The 22261-nt window shown below is 37.9% G+C and overlaps 1 protein-coding gene across 8 annotated transcripts in view; it reads right to left on the reverse strand.

Annotated features, from left to right (window-relative positions):
• The window catches only part of PCDH15 (protocadherin related 15), a 443015-nt gene that overhangs the window by 98145 nt on the left and 322609 nt on the right, over positions 1–22261 (reverse strand). For all 8 annotated transcript variants that reach the window (XM_040607327.1, XM_040607329.1, XM_040607326.1 and 5 more), the window contains one exon: positions 12389–12505. In XM_040607327.1, coding sequence (XP_040463261.1) covers positions 12389–12505 — 117 coding nt within the window. The remainder of the gene's footprint in view (positions 1–12388; positions 12506–22261) is intronic.

Raw genomic sequence — 22261 nt, forward strand, 5'->3', positions numbered from 1 at the left:
CTGAGGGCTGTGCCGGGAAGCTTTCTCTTTGCATCTTTAACCCAGTCTCCAGGGAGGCAGCAGACTTCCCTAAGAAGTGGGTCTGGTCTGTATATTGGACCATCTGTTACCTTCAAAAGGGAGTCTCCTATGACAATGACCTGTCTTTTTTTTTTACTTTATGGAAGCAGTTGTGATGCAGGGCGTAGGCCAAATCGATCTTGGTGACACCTCCATGCTAGATGAACCATTGGCCTTGTTATTGTTTGGTTCACCTTCAGAGGACATGGAGTAACACCATGCCTGTATGCACAGCCTAAGAGACAGCTGCTCCCACATCAGAGAGATGGGAGGGCCCTGGCAGCTTGCATTGACCTGTGTGATCTAAGAAGTCCCAAAAAGCAAAACGGGTGGCAATGCCTGCTCCTGGGATCTCCACAGTCCCACCACTCTCTGGTAGCATCCCAGGCTCCACTGCAATAGCCACTTTCTCACATGCACCTGGAGGATCTTCTATGGTAGTAGCAGGATGATTCCTGGCACCCCACTTAACTGCCGGCAGGAATCACCCAACCACTTTTCAGATTAGATGAGTTGTACCATCAACTGGTTACAGAGGATGTCTGGGAGACATTAAATTTTAACAGGTTACTTCCATTCTCAGCAAGCACCCCTTCACTAGTACTGATAGTGATCCACTGTTTGCGGATTAAAAGGTGACATAGCAGCAGATTACTAAAGCAATGAAGCCAGTACAAATACGACTTATGTACTAAAGAGCTGTAAGAAATAGGGTCATCAAAGAAGGGCTTTAAAGGAAAGAAAGGGGGTTTTTGCACACTGATGCAGAATAATTGTTTCTAGACAGACCAAAGTCTGTGTTACCAGAATATGCAGATAGCTGGGACACTGCACAAAATTCAAATTAGGTTATTTGCTAAACACTTTGGGAGTAGATTCAGAGAAGCACTTAGAAACTCAGGTCCCATAATCACCATGGTATCATTTTCTTAATGCCTCTCAGTCTAGACCTAAACAGACAAAATATCAGAGTCCACAATTTCATTAATAATGAATTGGTAATTTTCATCTGTATTCAATAACATGGTATAAAGCAGCTCTATTGTTATTGAGAATATATTCAATCTACCATATCAGCTACTAACTACAAGGAAACAAGAAATTTACTTTTGTAATCAGCGACAGAAACAGCTGCAGAAGTGGTTTAAAGTCACTAAATCATATCAACATATTGTTGATACAACAAAACTGCACTGAAATGCTCAGTCAAAATACATAGCCTAAACTAAAAGCTTTACTGGAATAGATTTAGCAAAGGAATTTTAAATCATGCTAATGCATGCTACAGAGCTGTGTAACACATGGTGTCAGATTTTGCCACATTAATGCCTGATGAGTAGTAGGACTATTCAATGAATAAACCGTACTTCAATGCAAGGAAAGTGACCCTTCAGTAAGGAATATTTATTTGAATTCAAAACTATAGGTAGCTTGTAAGAATTTAATTGATGGTACCATTTTTGCAGCTGTTAAATGAAAATGAATACGTAAGTTTAATACTAAAAGAGTAAGAGAATAAGGCAGCCAGGCCACCTCAGCCTTCCTCCCTGTAAACCCCTGTGCACATAACACCTTGTATGTAAAGAGAAGTGAGACAGGTTTGGATGCAACCAAGACTTTCACAGAGTTTCTGGGGAGACTTGCACAGCTGCTCCTCCAGATGATTTTAACTGCAGCAGTGATGAGGTCATTGCCTCTTTGAACTCTCCAAGGAAATCCAACCCAGGCAGGGTTTATTAGGCAGTACACCACTCCAGTGCCACTGACAAGTCAGTGTCATCACCTTTAATAATTCAGAACTGGGTGTGCCAGTTGTGTTTTGGTGTTTAGTGAAGTAATATATGAAAGACCATGTTAATAGTTAAAAGTACTTTGTGGCACCATGCACACTAAAGAGTGCAAATCCTTGAAAAACATGAGAAATTTCAGAGATCATTGCGTATGGGAGTTGATAATACAACTTTCCCCCTGGCATTCTCTGATTCAGTCATTTTTCTTCCACATTATAATTATCAGGAAATTACCTGCTGAAATCCACTCTATTTGGTTTCAGAGTAATGGTCCTTACATTTCCTTGGAAGACTAAAAGCTATCATCATCATTAAACCTGCACATACTAGGTAATTTGTTATTAAATAAACAAAAATCTCATTGGGTTATTGTTCCTGATATGACTATCAAGTACACTTTTCTCCTGTCATTTCTGAAAATAACAAAACAGGGATTTATTTTTTATTTACTAAATTTTGGCACCAATGTAATTAGAAAAGTCTCCAGAGAAATTTCCCAGGGAAATCTATTTAGAAGCAAGTTTTAATTATCTCAAATATTAATCATCTTTCGCCTTTGTTCTAAATAAATTTAGATGCATTCCTATGTCTACAGCAAAACTCGAATATAGCAGATAATATTCTCAAATAAACTACAGAGCAAGGATTGTACTTGGCAGGAACCATGTTTATTCTCTCAAACCGAAGTTTTCCTGAGAGTTCAAGACTAATATAGAACTTAAGATCTAAAGCTCATTCAGCTTCAATTATTTCTTTAATTGCTGCATAATTCCTTAAGTTTCAATTTGCTCTGGGAAAACAACATTCATTTGTGACACGGCTGACAAGTATGAAATCATCCCCAACATGTACGTCAGATGATCAGGCTGCACATGGAGGCCCTGGGCAAAGAGGCTGTGGAGGCTGTACATGTGCGCTGTTGAGATAACTCTCAATGGGCAAAGACAGGTTGCAGAGAAATTTTAATGCAATAAACCCAAGGGAAATGGTGAGAAGTGTAACGCAACAATAACTTCTGTATGTTTTTATGTATATTTCTGCAAGCCATTCAAAAGGAAGCTATGAATTATTACTTCCGCTATCCAAATAGGTAAAGGACATACAACACCAGAATGATCTGGCCCAGGAACAAGTGGAAAAAAATGCATTTAATTTGCAGTCTGCTCATGAAGATCCCAGAAATGCATAGGGTAAACGACCCGGATTTCACCCCTCAGTGCTAGTATGGAATAGTGGCATAATAAATACAGATATATTTACCAAGCCTTTTTGTATTCAATGCCACTTTCTGACTGAAGTCAGGAAACTTCTGAGGGTATTATAGATAAAATGTGAGACTGGTAAGGAGTTGAATAAATTATCTCCATCTGTAGATTTCAATGTAAATTTGAATGATTAGCACCGCAAAAAGTTCACGAAGGCAAATTTTGAAAAGTTAATTCTAGGGAAAAAATTTGGAAAGTGATGCTAAAAACAAAATTTACAGTTTGCTGCACATGCTCTTTGTGACATACTCAAAGTAACCACTAAAGATGGGGCCGATCACAGAGTAAACTAATGATTTTGGTGGGTCTTGAACCAGCTATGGGTTGTGAATGGTGCAGTCATGTACAGTCACCCTAAATTCATTTATATAAACTCTAAAATGTGAAGAACTTAATTCTTTACTATGCAACTGAACAAGAGGGCCTGAAATTCTGATTTACTAAATCATAAAATTCTGAATTTTTAACTATAACAAGCTGAACACAAAAGCCCCATGATTTTAAAATTTAAAAAATGAGACAAAATTACTTTAAGAACTCATTGCATTTGCAGCATGTTTCCCATATACAAATCTCCAGCAGACACTATGAAATCCAACAGTAATATTTCTTACTTTTAGTGGGTGCCTGTAAAACAATAAGGACAATTGCTCTCAATTTGACAAAAGGGCTCCATTGAACAAAAACTTTACAAGGTGTTATGAGATTGGATAAACCATTAAGCTGGATATTCTGGAGCTCTGGACACTGGCTGCTCATAAAAATTAGGTTTTTTTGACTCTGCATCTGTTTCTACTGACATTTGAAATGAATAAAATCAAAATACGCAGAGGAATTGCCCATGGAAGAAATATTCTGGCTTTTACAGTGATATATCAAAAAAGGCATTTACAGGAAAAGCAAACACCTCAAGTTATATCAGTCCTGGGAATATTCACCTTCTGATAAAGCAAGTAAGCAAGCTAAGCATCTATCAAATAGCTCATGTTGCTTGCCTTTCAAATATTTGGAGGGCTGAAAGCTTTGGGAATAGTCATAGTCATCTGGCGTCTTTCATCACCATGCCACTCTAATAAAGCATAAACCATTCACAATGATGAAAGCTCTTCTCTCCATGGATGGTCTCAGGTGGTGTTGAATAACTTAGGTATGTGTACAGCCATCTGTACAGATCTGTTGAACGTAATCACAGGTAGCCCCCTTCCCAAGTGAAAAAGCAAACACCATTTAAATCTCTTTTAAAATACAGATTTGTAAACTTTGGTACCTAACAGGAAATAAACCAGGTTTAAAGATCTTTCTCTTCACCAAAACCTTCCCAGCCTTGATATGGATTAGGTTGGACCTCTAAAGTTCCAAAGCAAAATATTGCTCTGCTGTGCATTTGGTTTGATCATTCCACAGGGCCACAAGAATCTTTTTGCTTTCCTTTCTCTTGCTCCTGAAGTGACTGTCTCTGCCACTTTAATTCAGACATTAGCTTGTGTAGGAAACAAAGATACTATGCCTTTTTTTTTTTTTTTTTTTTTGTGTGTGTGTGTGGCCACGTATAGTGTGGGTTAGCATTTATTTTGAGTTCAAGTCAAATCAAAACCCAAGACGGATTAAAGAAACTATGCAAAAGGGAGGCTGTTTAAAAGCAATTTCAACTGTGTCTCCATACACTGCTGAGTGCAGAAGTGGTGACTCACCCAGATGGCTCAAGCAGCATCTAGACCCTGTTTCAACACATTTTCACTTGCCATTCCTGAAGCATTTTAAGCTCTGCTTTTGGGCAGGCCACTTGTCATTCTTTGAGAGCTAAGCTCTCAAACTGAGCACTGAGAGGAAAAAATATTGTAAAATAGTCCTGAGGACTCTCAGCAGGTAATTGCCATTGAATTGAGGGATTTATGCATCTGTACCAAGCCTGATACAGGCTTCAGATATCCTCAGCTACAAAAAAATTGCCCAAAGAATAGATGGCAATTGATGATGGATGGGAATACTAAATACTGTGCTAATAAAACTCAGAAGTGTAGGTGACGGAGTCAGACATTGATTTCATCCAGGCTTTAGGGACTACAGATATCTCTCTCAAAGAAAATACCTCTGAGAGAAACCAAAGCTGCATACATTTGTGCTAGCTAAAGCAAAGTGGCACTAAAATATAAGTATTTTTCTATAGGATATTATCATATCTACCTTAGTTGCTAGAAGCATCTAAGAAGCCAGAGATGCAGCATTTGTGTGGTTCCCCAGCCACACAAAACCCTTGCAAAGTTATGTGTCTCACACAGGATACCTGCTTGCACCTTTCACCATTTTTTACTTTTCTTCTGGTCAGATCACTGTCTTCAACACAGAAGAGTGGGGAAACTAAACTCAAATAGGGTCAATGGAGTTCTTCCAGGAAAGAAAGCAAGTTGTTTATAGTGGAAAAAATTAGTCTCACTTAGTTTTATCTTATTTCTGTCTGGGATTACTCTGACTCCTGCTTAAACTGTATGCAGCAAGTCAAACCTGTCTGGGACTCACTGGAGCAACTTTGGCAACACAAATACAGCAAAGCTTGTTTGAATGACTCTGCACGCCTGGTGCTTGGGAAGACCAAGCACGTTTTGGAGGCACAGCTTCACTGTGCCAGTCTCCAGCGTTGCCCTGAATATTACACTGGACTGCAATGTCCAACAGCCTAAACTTTTTACTTGTAGATACTAAGAAAGGCCAGAGGAATTCCTTAAACTCCATCTAGGCAACACTTCTGGAAAGAATAGTCAAGATGATATGTGGGGGAAACTCTTGACATGCAACTGTCTCTGCTGTTGCCCACTTACACAGTGCAGCCTCCTAACCCAGTGTTATCACCCTTCTAGCTCAATCTGCACAGTGGCTGTGATGCCTCACCTGTCTGCTTCTTCATGCTTACCCCCCATGCAAACAGTACAACTTTCCTCAGCTGGTATAAAAGGTACGTCCCTCTCTTCTTTCAGATCTCTACACAACAACACACTTTCAATATGTGAGCACTTATACCTCAAAGGAATTATTCAAATGCTAACGGAAAATGTGTTCAACTGTCTCAACAATTTCAATCACAATATTTTTAAAACTGAAAATTTCTATTTTAGCAATGTTTACCAGTTATTTAGAAAGAATTGAAGCTGTACTCAAATTTTTTCTTGGCTTATATATAACCATGGCTTTAGTCTATTATAACCATGGTTCTAGTCTATTACCATGATTACCTCTGGCTCCCTTTGCCTGTTCTTGTTGCTTTGTGCTTAGTATTTTCTTACCCTTCACATGCAGTGTGTCTGGAATTAGATGTAAGCTCTACTGGGAAAAACAGGGTAGACACCTATAGGATGTACTAAATAATTTGAAAAATCAGATACCATATAATTATTTTAAAGCTGTAGAAAAATATACTGTGGATTGTTCCAATAAACCAAATGACAATATGTTGATTTACCATATTTCATGAAACACACATAAATAAAAATTTACCAGATTTCAATGCCCAGAATAGTACTTTCAATAAAGAGTCTTTTTGACAAACGTAAAAGTAACTTCTGAAACATAATTTATATTCTCAATCACTGCAAAAAAAAGTGAATTCAAACAGGAAAAGGAAGGAAAGGAAAAACTGGTAGGAATTTAAACTGATATTTGCTCAAGAGAGCCCTTTAAATCCCGCTCTGTTCTTTAGTGAAAAGCACAGGTTTCTATGTTTTGATTGATATCTCACTAAAGACTCAAAGGAATAACTATCAGAGAACTCTTACACCTTCAGGCCAAGATTTTCTGACCACTTTGAAATCCACAGGTCAAAATAAAAAAATAAGAAAATACTTATTTGGAAGCATTTGAATATAGTACAGATAATTTTGGTTTAATTTAGTAACTGTTAAATAGTAGCCAGAAATACATGGTAGTTTGCAACCAAATCAATCCTATCATTAACCGTTGTATTCTAATAATGGATTAATATTTTAGGCATCAGTTAATCTAAGAAAATGATACATCTTCATCCTGACTCAGACATTCATTTGTTCACACGTAGATATTCATACCTGTATTATACACTAAGTTGCAAATAATTTACTGCATGGAGATTTGATGGAGGTTTTTTAAAAGAAAAACAAGGTAACATTTAATTTACACCTTCAATAAATGAAGTACTGTTTGATTAATTTAAGAGTAAAACCTCATTCTTACCGTCTGACTGTTTTTGAAAGCGTATCATAGTCACATCATAGCACTTCCTCATCTATATGCTGTAAGTTTCTAACCCCCTATCTCACAAGTTTCTTTAAACATCTGATCTTTCACCTACATTACTGTTTGTACCTGTGCCACCCTCACTGTCCATTTCATGCTTGCATTTATATTTACAACTTGACCTTTAGAAGTCAAAAGCCATAGGTAAAACAATCATCTTTTCTAAGGAATATGGCTGAATGAGCACTTCCAGAGTCAAAAAGTAACAGTAGGTACAATACCTGCATCCTTTGTTACAGATGATGATTTATTAAGGTTGACTTCAGTGGCATGAATTTTTTTCCTACTACTTAGGTATTCATCACTGCTGCTGTCACCTTTGCTGTTGAGGGACTAGTAGGAACAACAGGACAACACCAAAATAACCCCAGTCCAGCAGCTCAAAGGAGGGGCATGCCGAGGATGGTGCCCATGGGGTGAAATGGACAGCCAAGCTCTACTGACACCATCCAACACCTCCTTTTCACCCTAAAACTGTTCTTCTCCTGTTGGAAAAATCAAATTTGCCTTATTTGCAGAGAAACTGCATGCAGGTGCTGAGCATTTCAATTTGGATTCTCATACCATCCATATTTATTCGACAATGCAGAACAAAGTTGGGATTTGCTGAAGACAGTGGGCAGTCTCTGAAAAGCTGATTAGCTCTGAAAAGCTTTTATTGCAGGTGATGAAAAAAAATCTAGTTTGACTTTTTTCCCCCGCTGAGTTTAACATGGACAGGGGAATGGTCTACATTACTTGTAAAATGACAACAGAAAAATTCAGGCTTGGATACTTCAAATTAGTTAGGCTCTTATTAGACCTGCTCTGATAATCAGAAGTATTTTAAAGCCACAATTATTTTCTTAATAGATACTTATTTTCCTGAACTGATAAAGAAGATGTATTAGTACATACAAACAAGATTACAGCAGGTTAAAAACCCCAAACCACACAACTAAAATATTTATGATGATAAATAAGAATATTCTTTCCCTTAAGGCAAGTTTAGAGGAAGGTGGTCCTGCTGAACACAGAAAAGGCTGTGTGTTTTTTAAAACAATTTCTGGTGAATTCATATCAAACACTTTGTGACACCACTTAAATGTCAGAGCCAGCTCCACATAAATACAGATTTGCCAGTAGCACAAAACATCTAACGGGCTGGCTTAGTTAGAAAAAGAAACAAAGCCATTTCTGCCTGATATTTTTAAAATAAAAAAGAAGATAGAGAAAACTAACTATCAACCATTAGTTTGAAATAAAATGCCAACTTCAAAAACTATTTTAAAAGCTTTCCTCCATAGTTGGCTAACTTTTATGGCTACTGCATTCATTAAACGCCTAAGGGTAGCTTCATTTTTAAGTCTTCATAAAAATCAAAGAAATGCAACAGTTGATTCTGAAGAACATTACTTCAACATTATGGTCATATGCATTTATGCCTGTTGTAATGGTAATAAACAGGATCCCACATTCAGTTATTTTGATGTCTCTCTCATGCATGTGCACCTATTTCTCCACAGAAGTAGAAGCGATCCCCACACCTTTCAAATACAGGACATTCAAACCCATATAATATAAATTCATATTAACACATGAGAAAATCACAAGAAATTAATCAGGGACACATAAGTGCTTTACTCAGATTTTTGTACTGCCATTCTCATAGCACCTAGAGATAGCCATTATTACAAAATAGCACACAAGCTTGTCCACGTCCCGTTTCTACATTTTTATGTTCAAGTGGTGGTGACAGAAATTATAGAAAAAGAATTCAAAAAGGGGGTTTTGTTTTGTTTTTTAAAGGAAAAAGTGAAATAACTTTGCATTAGGAAATGCTGATTCCACAGGACTAAGAATTGTTTTACATTAATCAGTTTATGAACTATTTCGTTTCCTCCAGTATCTCGGTGATACCTTATTCTTTAAAATTTAGGCACATTAAATCCAGGGATTATAATATGGAACTTGTACCAGATTGCGCAAATACTTTATCAAGACCAAAATATCTTGTAAGGCAACAGATACCATTAAACAAAAGCGGCACAAACACCAAGTTAAAAAGTGATTCTCTACCACCAAAGAAAAAATACTTTTTTTTTCTATCCTAACCTATTTTGTCAAAATTTCCACAGAATAGAAATTAATCTTCTTGCCCAGTTTCATTGATCCTCAACATCCTTTTCTGCAGGCTTTTCTCAAAGGTCAGTATGATAAACCTGCTAGGAGCAAATACATACTGGTGCAAGGTGCAGATATGGGTCCATAGGACTTAATATTTTAGATTTCTACTATGGCAATCAAAAAAAATCATACAATTTCAACGGTCACGCACAACCGGTTTTCCCCACTGTCCACTGGCAGATTGCTCTGAAACAACAAAACTGGTGATATGGGCAGAGTGTTTCCTTCTGAATTACTTGCTGCTAACTGCTGAGGAGAGCTCTTGAAGGGAAGTTGTGTTCCCTAACTCCCTGGTTTCCAAATCATTCCCCATGCAGAGCAACTGAGAATCTTCTTCATTTAAGCTGCATCTGCTGAACGCCCTGACTGCATCTGCTGAATGCAGTGCAGACCCATTAATGTGTAGGCAAGAATTATTAATTTGGTGGTAGTACTCCAGCAGTACAAGTGCTTTGTTCAGGAAGAAACGCTAGTAAAATAAGCTAATGTTTCTGCAGTACATAATGTAAACACAACCCTTGCAGGCTTCTAATGCCACCCAGAAACCTTGCCCACTTTGATCTCAATTTCCATTCTGTCATCCCCGGGTTATTGAACCTAACATATGGAAGAACAAGACATTCACTGAGTGGAATCAAATAATCTTAAATAAATTAAAAAATATTTTCCTGCAAATAACTATGAGATCTGAGCAATCAAGCCTACTCTCCCCTGAAAATCACTGTTTTAAACAGTGACTAAGATGATGGTAGAAACCTAGGCCTGGTACACCTCAAGGAACAGTGAAAGAGGTCAGACAAAAGCACTAGACTTCCACAGAGCAAAAAGGCAGTGGGAGCAAGAGTGTAGGTAGACCACAGAAATACGAGCACTTATGAAGTCCTCTAAAGGGCCATAACAGGGAGTTCTACATTCCAGACTTCCACAGTGCTGCCAGAGATATATTTCCTTGCTTAGACATAATGATTCAAGTCCAGAAAAGGACTAGGTGATGTGGGTACAAGTCTAGCTGACCTTGCATGTCCCATGATCCCAGGTGCTGAAGCTTGTTCACTTTACAGCTTTGAAGACTTCCACACACCTGCAGGTACACCTCAAGTTTGTCAGGAACCCTGCCCAGCCTCTTTCCTGGGCTGCGTTAAAACTTTAACTCTTTAAACAGAGTTAAAGGTTTGAATCCTTCAGTCAGTGGAGGGAAGGCAACCTAGGTCTCTAAATTCCATGGAAAGGCTTTTTCTAGAAAGATGAATATAACAAGATGCAAAGAGAGGAGAGCAGGCACTAGCACTACATCATCTTTCTCCTGCTGCATGCTAAAAGCTATGAGTACACCCAGACATGTCTTTGAATGAGAGTGTAGTTGCCTGCCATGAAGAAAACAGTCCTTGGCTATGCATTTTTAAAAGCATCTCTAAAGCAAGACACTAGAAATTCCCATTTGCTTCTACTAATCAGTCTAATGCTGACTGTTCTGCTTTTAATTAAGGAGATATGTGATTAACATGTTGGCTGGTTGGGACCCTATTGTAATGTGCCTGTGCTCTACAGGAGGAGTTTAACACACACCTTGGGTGGGCTCCATTCTGCAAGCAGAACACTCAAAATCAGGCACCAACCTCTCTTAATATTTCCCTTCAAATTGTCTAAGACTAGCCATTAAGGAACAGCTCTGTCCATTTCTTATGTTTACTGCTCAAATAATGTCTCTGTCCTCTGCTGCTGCCTTCCTTAAATACTCTGTAGTGCTATTAATTGGTAACTACTGCTATTCATTACCGACTTGATGATACTACTGTCTTTCGCATACTTTAAACAAACAATAGTCCAGATCTCCAGCTGTTATAAACTACCTTAAATGCCTCCAAGTTCAGTAATACCCCAGTGGTATGTATCGCCAGCATGCAATTTTCTTACCTTTGTGTTAAGACTTTTTACAAAGGGAGAGAGCAGGACTGCCCTGACAAACACTGCTTTAGCATTTCTGTCCTTGGGTGGTAAATAAATTACTATGTAGCGTATTTAGCTAAGCTACAGTTGATTTGTGTCAAAGCAGCACCATCAGCTTTTAATGTGCATGGCACATTCTCTCTGAACTATTCTCCCTGAGGATTATTCTCCATAATATGCCAAACACTAACAATTAAAAATTAAACCTGGCTGGCAGAACATCTCTGACTTTCATTGTCCTCAGTGTATCATCTGGTCACCAATGTTCATCAACCTCTGATTACAAAAATTGATATTACCCTTCAGAATAGCTAACAAGTCAGAAATATGTGCCCAGTTGTGTCAATCAAATGCTTCACCGGGGAACAGCAATAAAAGCCAGTGGCAGAAATAAACCTGATCCCCAAAACAAGTGCACTCAGTTAAAACATTGCACATCCAATAGGGCTGGATGGAGAGCTTACAATTCTGCATGACCCTGGTGATGTCTCAGACTGGAAATGCCCAGTGACTGTGAAATCAAGAAAGCGACAAGCTTACAGAGTTGTGTTTTGTTTCCTCTTTAAGCTGCAGAACTGTACAAAAGACAGACACGGTTTTCCTTTCTGCCTATTCCTCTTATTTATCTACACTGTGAAGTCAGACAAAAAGCTTTCCAAAAATCTTCCTGACAGAAAGGAGCTGCATCATTGATTTGCCAGGTTCAGGAACCATCCCTGTAAATGCAGCCTGTCCAGAATGACAAAGGACAGACTGACATTAAAAAAAGAAAGCATGAATTACTGCTTTGTAAAAACTCGTAATATTCACCTTTCTTGTTGAAAGAGTTAATCACTTATAAGGGGGAAAGATTTTTCCCTCTTGGATGCAGAGTATTAACGGAACCTTTTTGCTTACCGGAGGATCTTGGTCCTCAGCTGAAACGGTAGTGATAACTGTGCCCTTGACTGCATCAGGAGCAACCATTCCCCTGTAGAGGGTTTTGCTAAACACTGGAGAGTAATCATTCATATCCTGCAAAACATAATTAAGAGTTTAGTTCTCAAGTTCAAGCAAAATTATAGAAACATTCACAATTGTTTTTTTTCAAATTCTACCCAACCACTCCTTCCTCATGAGGAAGCCTATTTGCCATTCACAGTCCCTCTTGGCTCTCCATTCCATTACCACTGCACAAAACTAGCACACAAGGGGAAGGTTTCATTTTTTTTTTTTTTATAAAATATTCATGTGAGACAAAATCAACTGAAGGAAATTCTCCAGAAAAACACACAGTCTCACAAGTAAACAAAGCAGAGATTTCATGGCACCTGCTTCTCAAGTGGTAGGACACAACATGGCTTTGCTAATTTTCTAAAATGAATGAGCTGCTCTTGCTTGACAGTGTTTGCTGCCTCTAAGATGCAATAAATGAAGGGAAAATATGATGTCAGATTAGTACAAACACCTCATGAGAGCCTAAAATTATGTTCTTTGGACTGATGTGTACATTGTCAAAAAGAAGCTTCAAAGACACACTTTTACTGGCATAGTAGTGTGCACATAGGTATATTTTCACACTTACATAGATGTGCACAGCTATACATATGTACCCACATCCAAACTCACACCCACACCTGTTCATGTGTGAAAGATGCAGCCTCACTCAAACACCAGGCTGTGTGGGACTGCATGAACTGGCACGAAGGCAAATGCAGCTCTTGGATGTATGTGGCTCTCAGTGACGCATTGCTACATGCATTGGGAGCTGCAAACATTTAGAAACTCAACCAGCATCAAAGTTTATTAAAAAGGCATTCATTCTGACTGTCATAAGTTGTCAGAAAATATTTTTTTCCAAAATTCTCTCACAGAGAGTTCCAGAAAATTTGTATGTATGTACCTTTGAAAAAATAGTCTATCTTTAAATCACAGTCATTGTTCTACCAATAAAATTTATTTCATTTTTTTTTCTGTAGAGGCACTTTCTTAGTTTGAATTCTATTGAGAACAGGTTTATTCATTGTGCATACTACTATTTCCATTGTTTTGCACATATAGATATCATAGATTAAATTTTCTCATTTTTTTTTCAGAAAAATAAGAAGCATCATATGCCTTCAGCACACAAGAGTGACTTTACTGATCCACAAATGAAGAGCAAACTTTTTTCCCCTTTAAGCAGAATATGTGCCTGAGCTCTGGGGGAATACAGTTGCCAACCATCTCTTAGGTAAACGACACAAACACAGCTACTCAAGAGTTCATACAATGATGCCTCTACCTGTTGTCACAGCTCTTTCTGCTGCAAATGCAAATTGGCTAGCATGCTATATTACACAATCATTTAAAACATACATCTATACCTCATCAGAGGAAAAGACAGTATAATAAACATCTCTATATAAGACATTTTAAAAAATGACTGTAACAAGTCCATGTAGTAAATGCCTGAATAATTAATGCATTGTATTCTGCTGAAAGGTCTACGATTCAAATCTTCGAGGTACTGGAAATGTTTTTTCTCTGATTTTCAGATTTTCCAAGAGTCTGTACCATCAAATTAAAATAAAAAGTGACTACTAGGCATTTCAAACTATGAGAGCATTCAAAATGAAAACATTTTGGAAAAACATTCAAACAGATTAGCATTTTTGCATTGAATTATAGGCACTGAATCTTATAATTGCATTTTTTTGCCCCATTGGCAAGAATAAAATTTACTTCATCTGAGAATTTAATACCCAGGACTATTTTACAAAAACAATCTTGTTTGTCACAACTCTTCAAAGGGACGTCATGCTTGTAAAATAAGCTATCCTTTCCTCCATTCCGCTCCCAGAAACTTCAGATGGAAGCAATACATTGCTGTTGCAAAGAAACCAACATCATATGGCAATCTCACACTGTAAGTCTCCATTCACAGCCATTCTACCTCAAAGAAAAGATGGGGAATGACTATCTGAAGCAGACACAAAGTAACCATGAGTACAGAAATCCTAGGTAGTTAGGGATGGAGTATTAAAAATCATCTCCATTGTGGTAGAAGAAATGTAATACAACACTACAAGCAGAGGTCTTACAACTGTGTAAATCTGTGTGACTTAAACTGTTTTCATTTGTAAATCCTGACCGCATAAACACGGAGAAGACACCTTCTGTCCTTCCATATGAAGTCTCCACCTGGGGTAACAACCCGATACTACGCTTATAAGAACTTTTTTTTTTTCAGCTTTTCCTTCCCATGATCTGGATGCTTAGGATCACCTCCATGAAGCAGGTGATGTTTCTGAAATAACTCAGCCTTTTATCTGTATTTATTATTTTATTTTGAATCCACACCTCTCTGTGCACTTGCAGATCCACAGCCATATCTGGTCGTGTTTCTTTGGCACAGCAGCAAGAGATCACACTTTGCTCTTTGATCAATTGGGAATGGGGAGAATTGCTGTGTGATTTTCTTTTTTTAATCTTTTGAATACCTTTATGTGACCTTAGCACCTGAAAATCTATGACTTAAGGTACTGGAAAGTGTAATCCTTTTTAAAGATGATACACTACATCCTCTGCTATAGAAAATGACTAAGTCATCCTATTCAACACACCTCTATTTTTCAAGATACATGGATCAGTACAAAATACACAGGAATATAAAGCAAAGCATAAAGTAAGACACAGAAAGCCTCCTTCCCCTCTAACTTATCTTTCCTCTAAGACAAACTTTATGCACAATTGTGCCTCATAAACCTTAGTCGAGCCAATCAAATAAGCACCAAATGTTTCAGTCATAACTAGACAGAACAGCTCTACATGCTCTTCATCCCAGCTCACCTCTTCCTGAATCCTAAAGCAGCCACCGATTTTTCATAGCAGAGTTCAAGTTTAAATGTTTCCACTTTTAACAAAATAAAAGTTCCCCATAAGAATCACCACAGGTCTTCTCATTATGCAGCTGCAGTAAGTGCACTTCAGAGAGAGCGAGACTATCATTACAGACAGGGGATCAAGTCTCATGTACTCATCGCAAATGTCTATGATGAGCAAATGCTAGAAACAGAAAGGAGATTTTTGCAGGCGGGTTTAACATGCAAAACATGCAGACAACACAGAAATGGGCTTTTTTTTGGTCATAATGCTTGCTTCATTCTAGCAAAAATCTTGGTTCAGTGGCAGGAGGAAGAAATGACTCTTCTGGACAATTCCCGAAAGAGTAAGTAGAGATTCTGTTACAGACATGTTGGAGACATTCATATACTATCATCTCCTTCAACTAGTATAAATTTCTCTTCACGTATTATGGGCACCTTAAAGGTACCAAAAAAGGTCACAGAAAGAAACTATTGATTTTCTGGCAAAAAGCACCACCACCAAGGATGGAATACAGTCTAGATCTGATTTTGTTAGGGCACAGAAAGAACACACACTCTGTATGTTCTGTGAATAGCTCAAGAGGTCATGGGAATGATCTGCCCTATCCCACCCCAAAAACCTGTGTCCATGTAGTCAAGGTCCTCAATTCTATTTTCTTCGTCGAAGTGGACTTAACAGTGACTAGTGTTCAGCATTCCATGACAGATGCAGATACAGTTTTCAGGTTTTCATCACAGAGGGACTTTGGACACAAAGACAACATTTAGAGAACATGCTGGGCTTCTGTTAATACTGGAGACCAAAGACTAGAAATGTTTGTGCAAAGCTAAATAATTGAAGATTAATCTATACTTGATGGCTTCTGCTTAAGACATCATTAAACCTGACTTTGGATATACATGGATACAGCATACGAGTACAAGCCCTAACCACAGGTTAGGAATAGCATAGTAACATTCCACAAAGTGGTAGTTAAGCAGTGCAATCACCTTTTAAATCTGGGGCATAATCCTGCGTATGCTCTTGTTGCCAGATTGCAGCATCTTACAACTGTTCACAGTTCATTGCTTCAGTCACATAAATCCAGGCTGTTGTTAACCATCAGATACACACAAAAATATGTCAATGGAAAGTATAGGTAATGAATTCTTTATATATCTCACTTTAAAATACTTGGGCTGTGGACTTTGACAATAAGCTAATAGCAGCCAAGTATTTATATAGAAATAGAAATTTATATATAAATATATACTTTTGCATAGCTGCAGATTATTACACTTTTATACATCTTCGTTAAAAAAACAGAGTGAAAGTCAAAGTGTAAAAACCCCAAAGCTTTCTCCCTGTCACAGATGCTCTTTATCACTTGTTCAGTTTTGCTTTACACTGCTAACACTGAGCAGCACAAGAAAGTTGAACTGGACACATCCTTACATTGTTCCCTTGCACAAAGATTAATAATCAAGCATTGAGAAAGCACAATATGGGAGAGATACTCAAATACTATTGTTCTTGAGAATCCAAATTAGCAACTTCAAAAGCAAATGAAGATGTATTAAGAGATTTCTTGATGCCAAGTCATTTGTTAAGTCAGATGTCACCCTTAGCATGTGAATGATACCACTTCCTGACAACTTGCTTACCCTCTGAACAAGACACATCTCACAAGATTTAAACGATTGGTATTTAGCAAAAGGTTTGTAGGAAACAAATACTGACCCGCCTGCAAAGATTATGAAAATGCTGACCAAAAATGTTGGTGAACTAAGACAGTCATCTAGGAATGCCAATGAGGAGAAACAAAGCATAAGGGAGGAAAGGCATTAGGCAAGAAATCAATATGTAATTTAAAAATCATTAAGACAGTCACTAGTTTTAATGCACTAATACTACGCTAGGTGCTCCTGGACAGGGTGACCACTGACATGGGAGGGCAACACAACTTGAGAAGAAGAAAAATACCTGCAGTACAGCATTCCTAGCATAAAATTAACTTGTAAACTTAAATGGACTTCAGAGACATTAATATATTTTTGATTTATGGGGACACCAAGAGACCTTTAATGCTGGTACTCCAATAAGTTAAGAATATAAGCATTTAACATCTGGGTGAAATAACCCTCTCCTTCCTCCTCATTCACTAATCTGGGAAACACACAACTTGGATTCAAATGTCTGCCTTCTTCCTTGCACCATCAATGCCCCTTAACTTTGACCTAAGTGCCTACAGCGCAGCATGTCCTGTATTAGCAGTGCAGCACAGACAGCACAGATCCACGTACTCACAGGCAGCAAGCAAAAGCTACCCTAGCTCAGCCACTTTGGCAGCTCCTGGATCCTGGTGTCACCAGGATTTATGACAGTCTTTGTCACAAACTGGAGCAGTCCCAGTCTTCCCCTATGACTTCGCAGTGGATCCTGCAGATCCACCTCCCAAAGGATCAAGATGTGCATACGAAAATAAAACCCCACACACATCAAAACATAGCCTGAGCAGCAAAGCCTGAGAAGTTCAAGTGCACCAGCTGCAGCTCATGACTGTTACCGTGTGTCAATGAATAGCACACAACATTACTGTGAGTGACAGGTTCATCCGATTTGAATAATACCACTAACATAAAAACTTCCTAAAGAATAGTTTTTTGAAAATGTGTTTTGGTAGAAATCTGGTTTTGTAAGAGAGAAATAAAAAGTAAAAAATTAAGTTAAATTTTCATCAGCTATCTCCACATAAACATGAGCAACTCCAGATGACGCTCCAATATACTTGATATATATTTACATGTATACACAAATATTTATGTATACAGATATGTACCTATCTCAAGCATAATTCGTGCAAACGCCCTCTTACCCTACAAAGGGAACCTTGTTACTGAACTGGAACACTTGCCGCCTTCAGCCTGCAGTGCACTAGGGGGCAGCCCTACCAAATGGGAGTGAAGCCTTTTCTCCCCCAACACCCACAGAAATCGTTTTACCTCTCCCGATTTCCTTCTTAGGAAAACAGGGTTATACTTCTTTACATCTAGTCATCAAGGTTTTGGGATTTTTGCAGCTTATAAAACCAGTTTGATTTTTTAATTCCTGTTGTTTTGTAGACTGTGACTTAATTAGAATCAAGTATTGATTATTAAAATAGCTGTAATTCCATGACAGCAATATCTAATTATTAATCTGCTGAACAGTTCCAGAGGGACAAATTCCTACAAAAGACCACCAAAATCACAGATTCTGTTGATATATTTAGACCACTAAGAGAATCACACTGTTTAGATCATTTTTACCATTATCAGAGTAACGTGTAGAAGTGCCTACCTGGGGAGCCTGCGTTACAAATCCAATTTTGCACAAAGCATCCCTTTCCTCTTGCCTCTCTGCTCTACTGCTCATCAGAAAGCATCTCACCATAAAGAAACTAAAAGTCTGAGGAAATGTTTTACTCTTCTATTTCTGACTTGTTGAAAAAAAATCACTCATTAAGTTTGTTAGCTTCTTAAATATTAAATTTTCTTGGTTTGTAAATACTTACATAAGAGTTTCTATGTACATTCATTTCTTCATTCTACCACTTCAGGACTGCGCTTTTTGATTACAGCTGCTGATACCATGGTTTCTAGTCAACTATATTTAAGTGGAAATCAACATTCCCGTCTATAAAAACCAGCGTGACTGAGCAGTGTTTGAGCTAATAAATGCATATTAGACCTTTACAACTCCTTTTGCAGTCTGCTGGCTTCTATGACAAGTGTTAATAAATAGGAAAAATAATTTATTTTTAAGGCAATCCACTAATAATAGCTTCCACTAATGTCAAATGTACATAACATAATCCCACAAAGGGAGAAAGCGAAAAGATTTACTTCAAAGCACAGCATATGTAACACACTGAAATTTTCAAACCTTTTCAATCTTCTTCTACAACTACAGATACATATCTGTAATTTTCTGCTGTCATTCTGTTTTGAACATCTGCCACTTAAGTCTTTGTGCATATTACCAGAGCTGGTGGCTTCCCACCTGAGCTGCCTCCAAGTGCTTAATAATCCCCTACTGTCTGGGGACTTCCAAGGGCATATTTAACATTCCTCTACTATAAGTGTGAAACTGTCTTCTACAGAAAGGAAAGGGATGTTTTGGTATCATTGTACTTCAAAATCATTATTCCTCTTATACATTCTTTAACTGTAGAAAGACGTCACTCAACGTCTTATTGAAAAAAAAAATCTAAGATATTTTATTACTAAATAATCATAATAAAAAAACCCTAAAAGGCCAGAAGATATCATGGCCCTAAGGGCAACCACAACCCTTAATGGCCTGGAGCAGCCTCACCTAGGCCCCTCAATACCCTGCCCCTGTGTCCAGGACCCTGCTTCAGCCCAGTCGGGGCCCTCAGCCCTGCTCCAGCAATGCCATAGGATACCAGGCTCCAGCTCTGCTTCTGGCCCCATCCCCTTTTGCTCCTGGCTGGACTCCCCGGACAGAACCCAGACCAGGTCCAAGCCCTCACCATGTCTGGGGCTGTCAGTCTGCCTGCCCAGCTCCATCCCCCAGGCACTGCCCACGCTAGGTCACCCTCAGCTCATCCCTGCATGTGGAGCAGCCTTGCTCACACTAACCTCTCATAATAATTTTAAATTTCTTCAGCTGTTAACTATCCGTTCATTAAAAAAACAGGGAAGTGGGAAGTGAACACTTTTTAACAAGCACCCAAGAACCCAGATATCTTTGACCTCTACTACACGGCCTTAACTTGCCCTTTAACAAAACGTGTTTTGGGCCCAAGTGAACAAGTCCTTCCATTTTGATGCAACTCTGCTTTGCAATGGGTTCCTGAAGCTCTGCTTAGCTTTAAAGGAAACTCCAAGTTCAGGTTATCCTTGGCAAAAACCTCCCCAGCATGGTGCTCATTGATGTTTGCACAGGAGGTGATCCTTGCTACCATCACTGAATTTCAGCGACAGCATCTGTAAGCGCTGTACTTTCTTACCATCCATTCCTGGGGTCCAAGCCATCTAGTGCCCTCGATTCCTTCTGTAATTTCTCAATTTCTGCAAACCCTCATTTAATTATATTTCCATTATTAAACTCAGTAAGTTTCCAAAGCCTTTAAACATGATGCTAATCAACCTTATTCAGAACAGTACAAATGTACAAATTTAATATTAAATATTAAAATGCAAATTTCATATGCTTTCACATCATAGTGTTCTCAAATTACATGATAATCTAAAAATAAATTTTAAAGCTCTCTGAAACAATGTCTCCAGATTTGGAGACACAGACTCAGCATTGAAACAACTGAAAATTTGAGCTGTGAATTCAGAAAACCATTTTTTCACAGGTGAGTTTATTCTTCTGAAAGAAAACCAAAATTTTATTCACCCCCAATCCATTTACTAGATTATTTTTTCCTCTTCTCTTAAATGTCTACCATACCATGTACACAGCTACAGCAAAACACAACCACAAATCTTTACTCTGAGCCAAAAGCTGATTTTTTTTTTATATATATATATATAAAATTCACGCATGTGTGTAAACTGTATTTATTCTTTCACTAAGCAAGCTGTGAGGGTGCAACACTATCCTCCTGGCCTTAATAACCACTATGAATCCCCTAAAGGACTACCTACTGTAGGCAGTTAACATACTATCTAGAACTGAGAAAATAACCAGGATCTTAAGATTTCAAGCAAGCTCTCATCCTTCAGCTAGAAGACTGGTATTATGAACTTAAATGAGTGATTTGTTGTAATTTACCCAGATAATTCTGTGGAGTGGTTCACAGCAACAGAATATTGCACATCCAGGTATACCTAGCCTTTTCAATTGATTGCAAAGGGATTAGAAATGAGTAACTGTACAATGGCTTAAAATCATTGAGGTACAATAATTCTTTTAAAGATATTTTCCCTTTTGATTCCTCTGTAATTCATGATTTCATTTCATCTGTCAGTTTCTGTAACTTACATGAAGGTGAACACAAAACAGTTTTATACTTCCTAATGTATATGATAAAAGTAAAAGGCCAGAAAAAAATATCACCTATCTCACTGATTCTTAGCTTTAAAACTATTTCTTTTACAAATGCAATTACAAGTTAAAAACGTACTATGATTATATCCACTTCAAATTCTGTATATAAATGAGTGCCTTCTAATTTTTGACCCATGAAAAAAATGCAGCTTTTGGGGGGTGGAAGTGAACTCATATGGCATAAAATAGAAATACTTAATTTCACCATATACTGGAGTATCAAGAACTTGAAGTCCCTTCCCATAAAGAATGGGCCTCTTAATGAACACATACCACCCACCTTAAATTCTCCTTTAAGGCTCATGTATCTCACTAGTACATTCATCCTCCAAGACACACAATGAAGTCTGCAAACCAACCTTTCTTTGTGAGTCTAAATTTTGATTTGCCAATGTAATGTTTCAATTTTACATTTACATTAAGTCCACTGAAGTAAGCCACTACTTGAAAACTACTCCTAGCTTTCCCAAAACGTCTGAAATATTTTAGACTTATCAACCACAGTAACTAATTTAGAAAGACTGAAGTTAGAGAATCAAGCAGTGTTGAGTAACTTTGAGCAGCAAGTTCAAAATCTTTGTGATAATGCTGACAAGCTAATATGACAAACTGTATGAAGTGGCACTTTGAATTTTGTCTGTAACTGGCCGCAGTGCTTCTTTACACAGGGTTCTTCGTTTGAAGCTATGCAAAATGGAGGCTTGTTGACATGCTATAACTGCCTCTTTTTCATATTTAGTGCTCAGCAAGCCCTAAAGTAGCTCATAATATAAATAAAGGGATAATATTCATTGTGGAATATACAAGGCAATAAATGACTAGAAGATGATTGAACAGATAAGTTGAGAATGAAAAAAAAATAAAAAAATGTTTACTGCC

Source organism: Falco naumanni, chromosome 9 (genome assembly GCF_017639655.2).
Source record: "Falco naumanni isolate bFalNau1 chromosome 9, bFalNau1.pat, whole genome shotgun sequence".
Lineage (NCBI taxonomy): Eukaryota > Metazoa > Chordata > Aves > Falconiformes > Falconidae > Falco > Falco naumanni.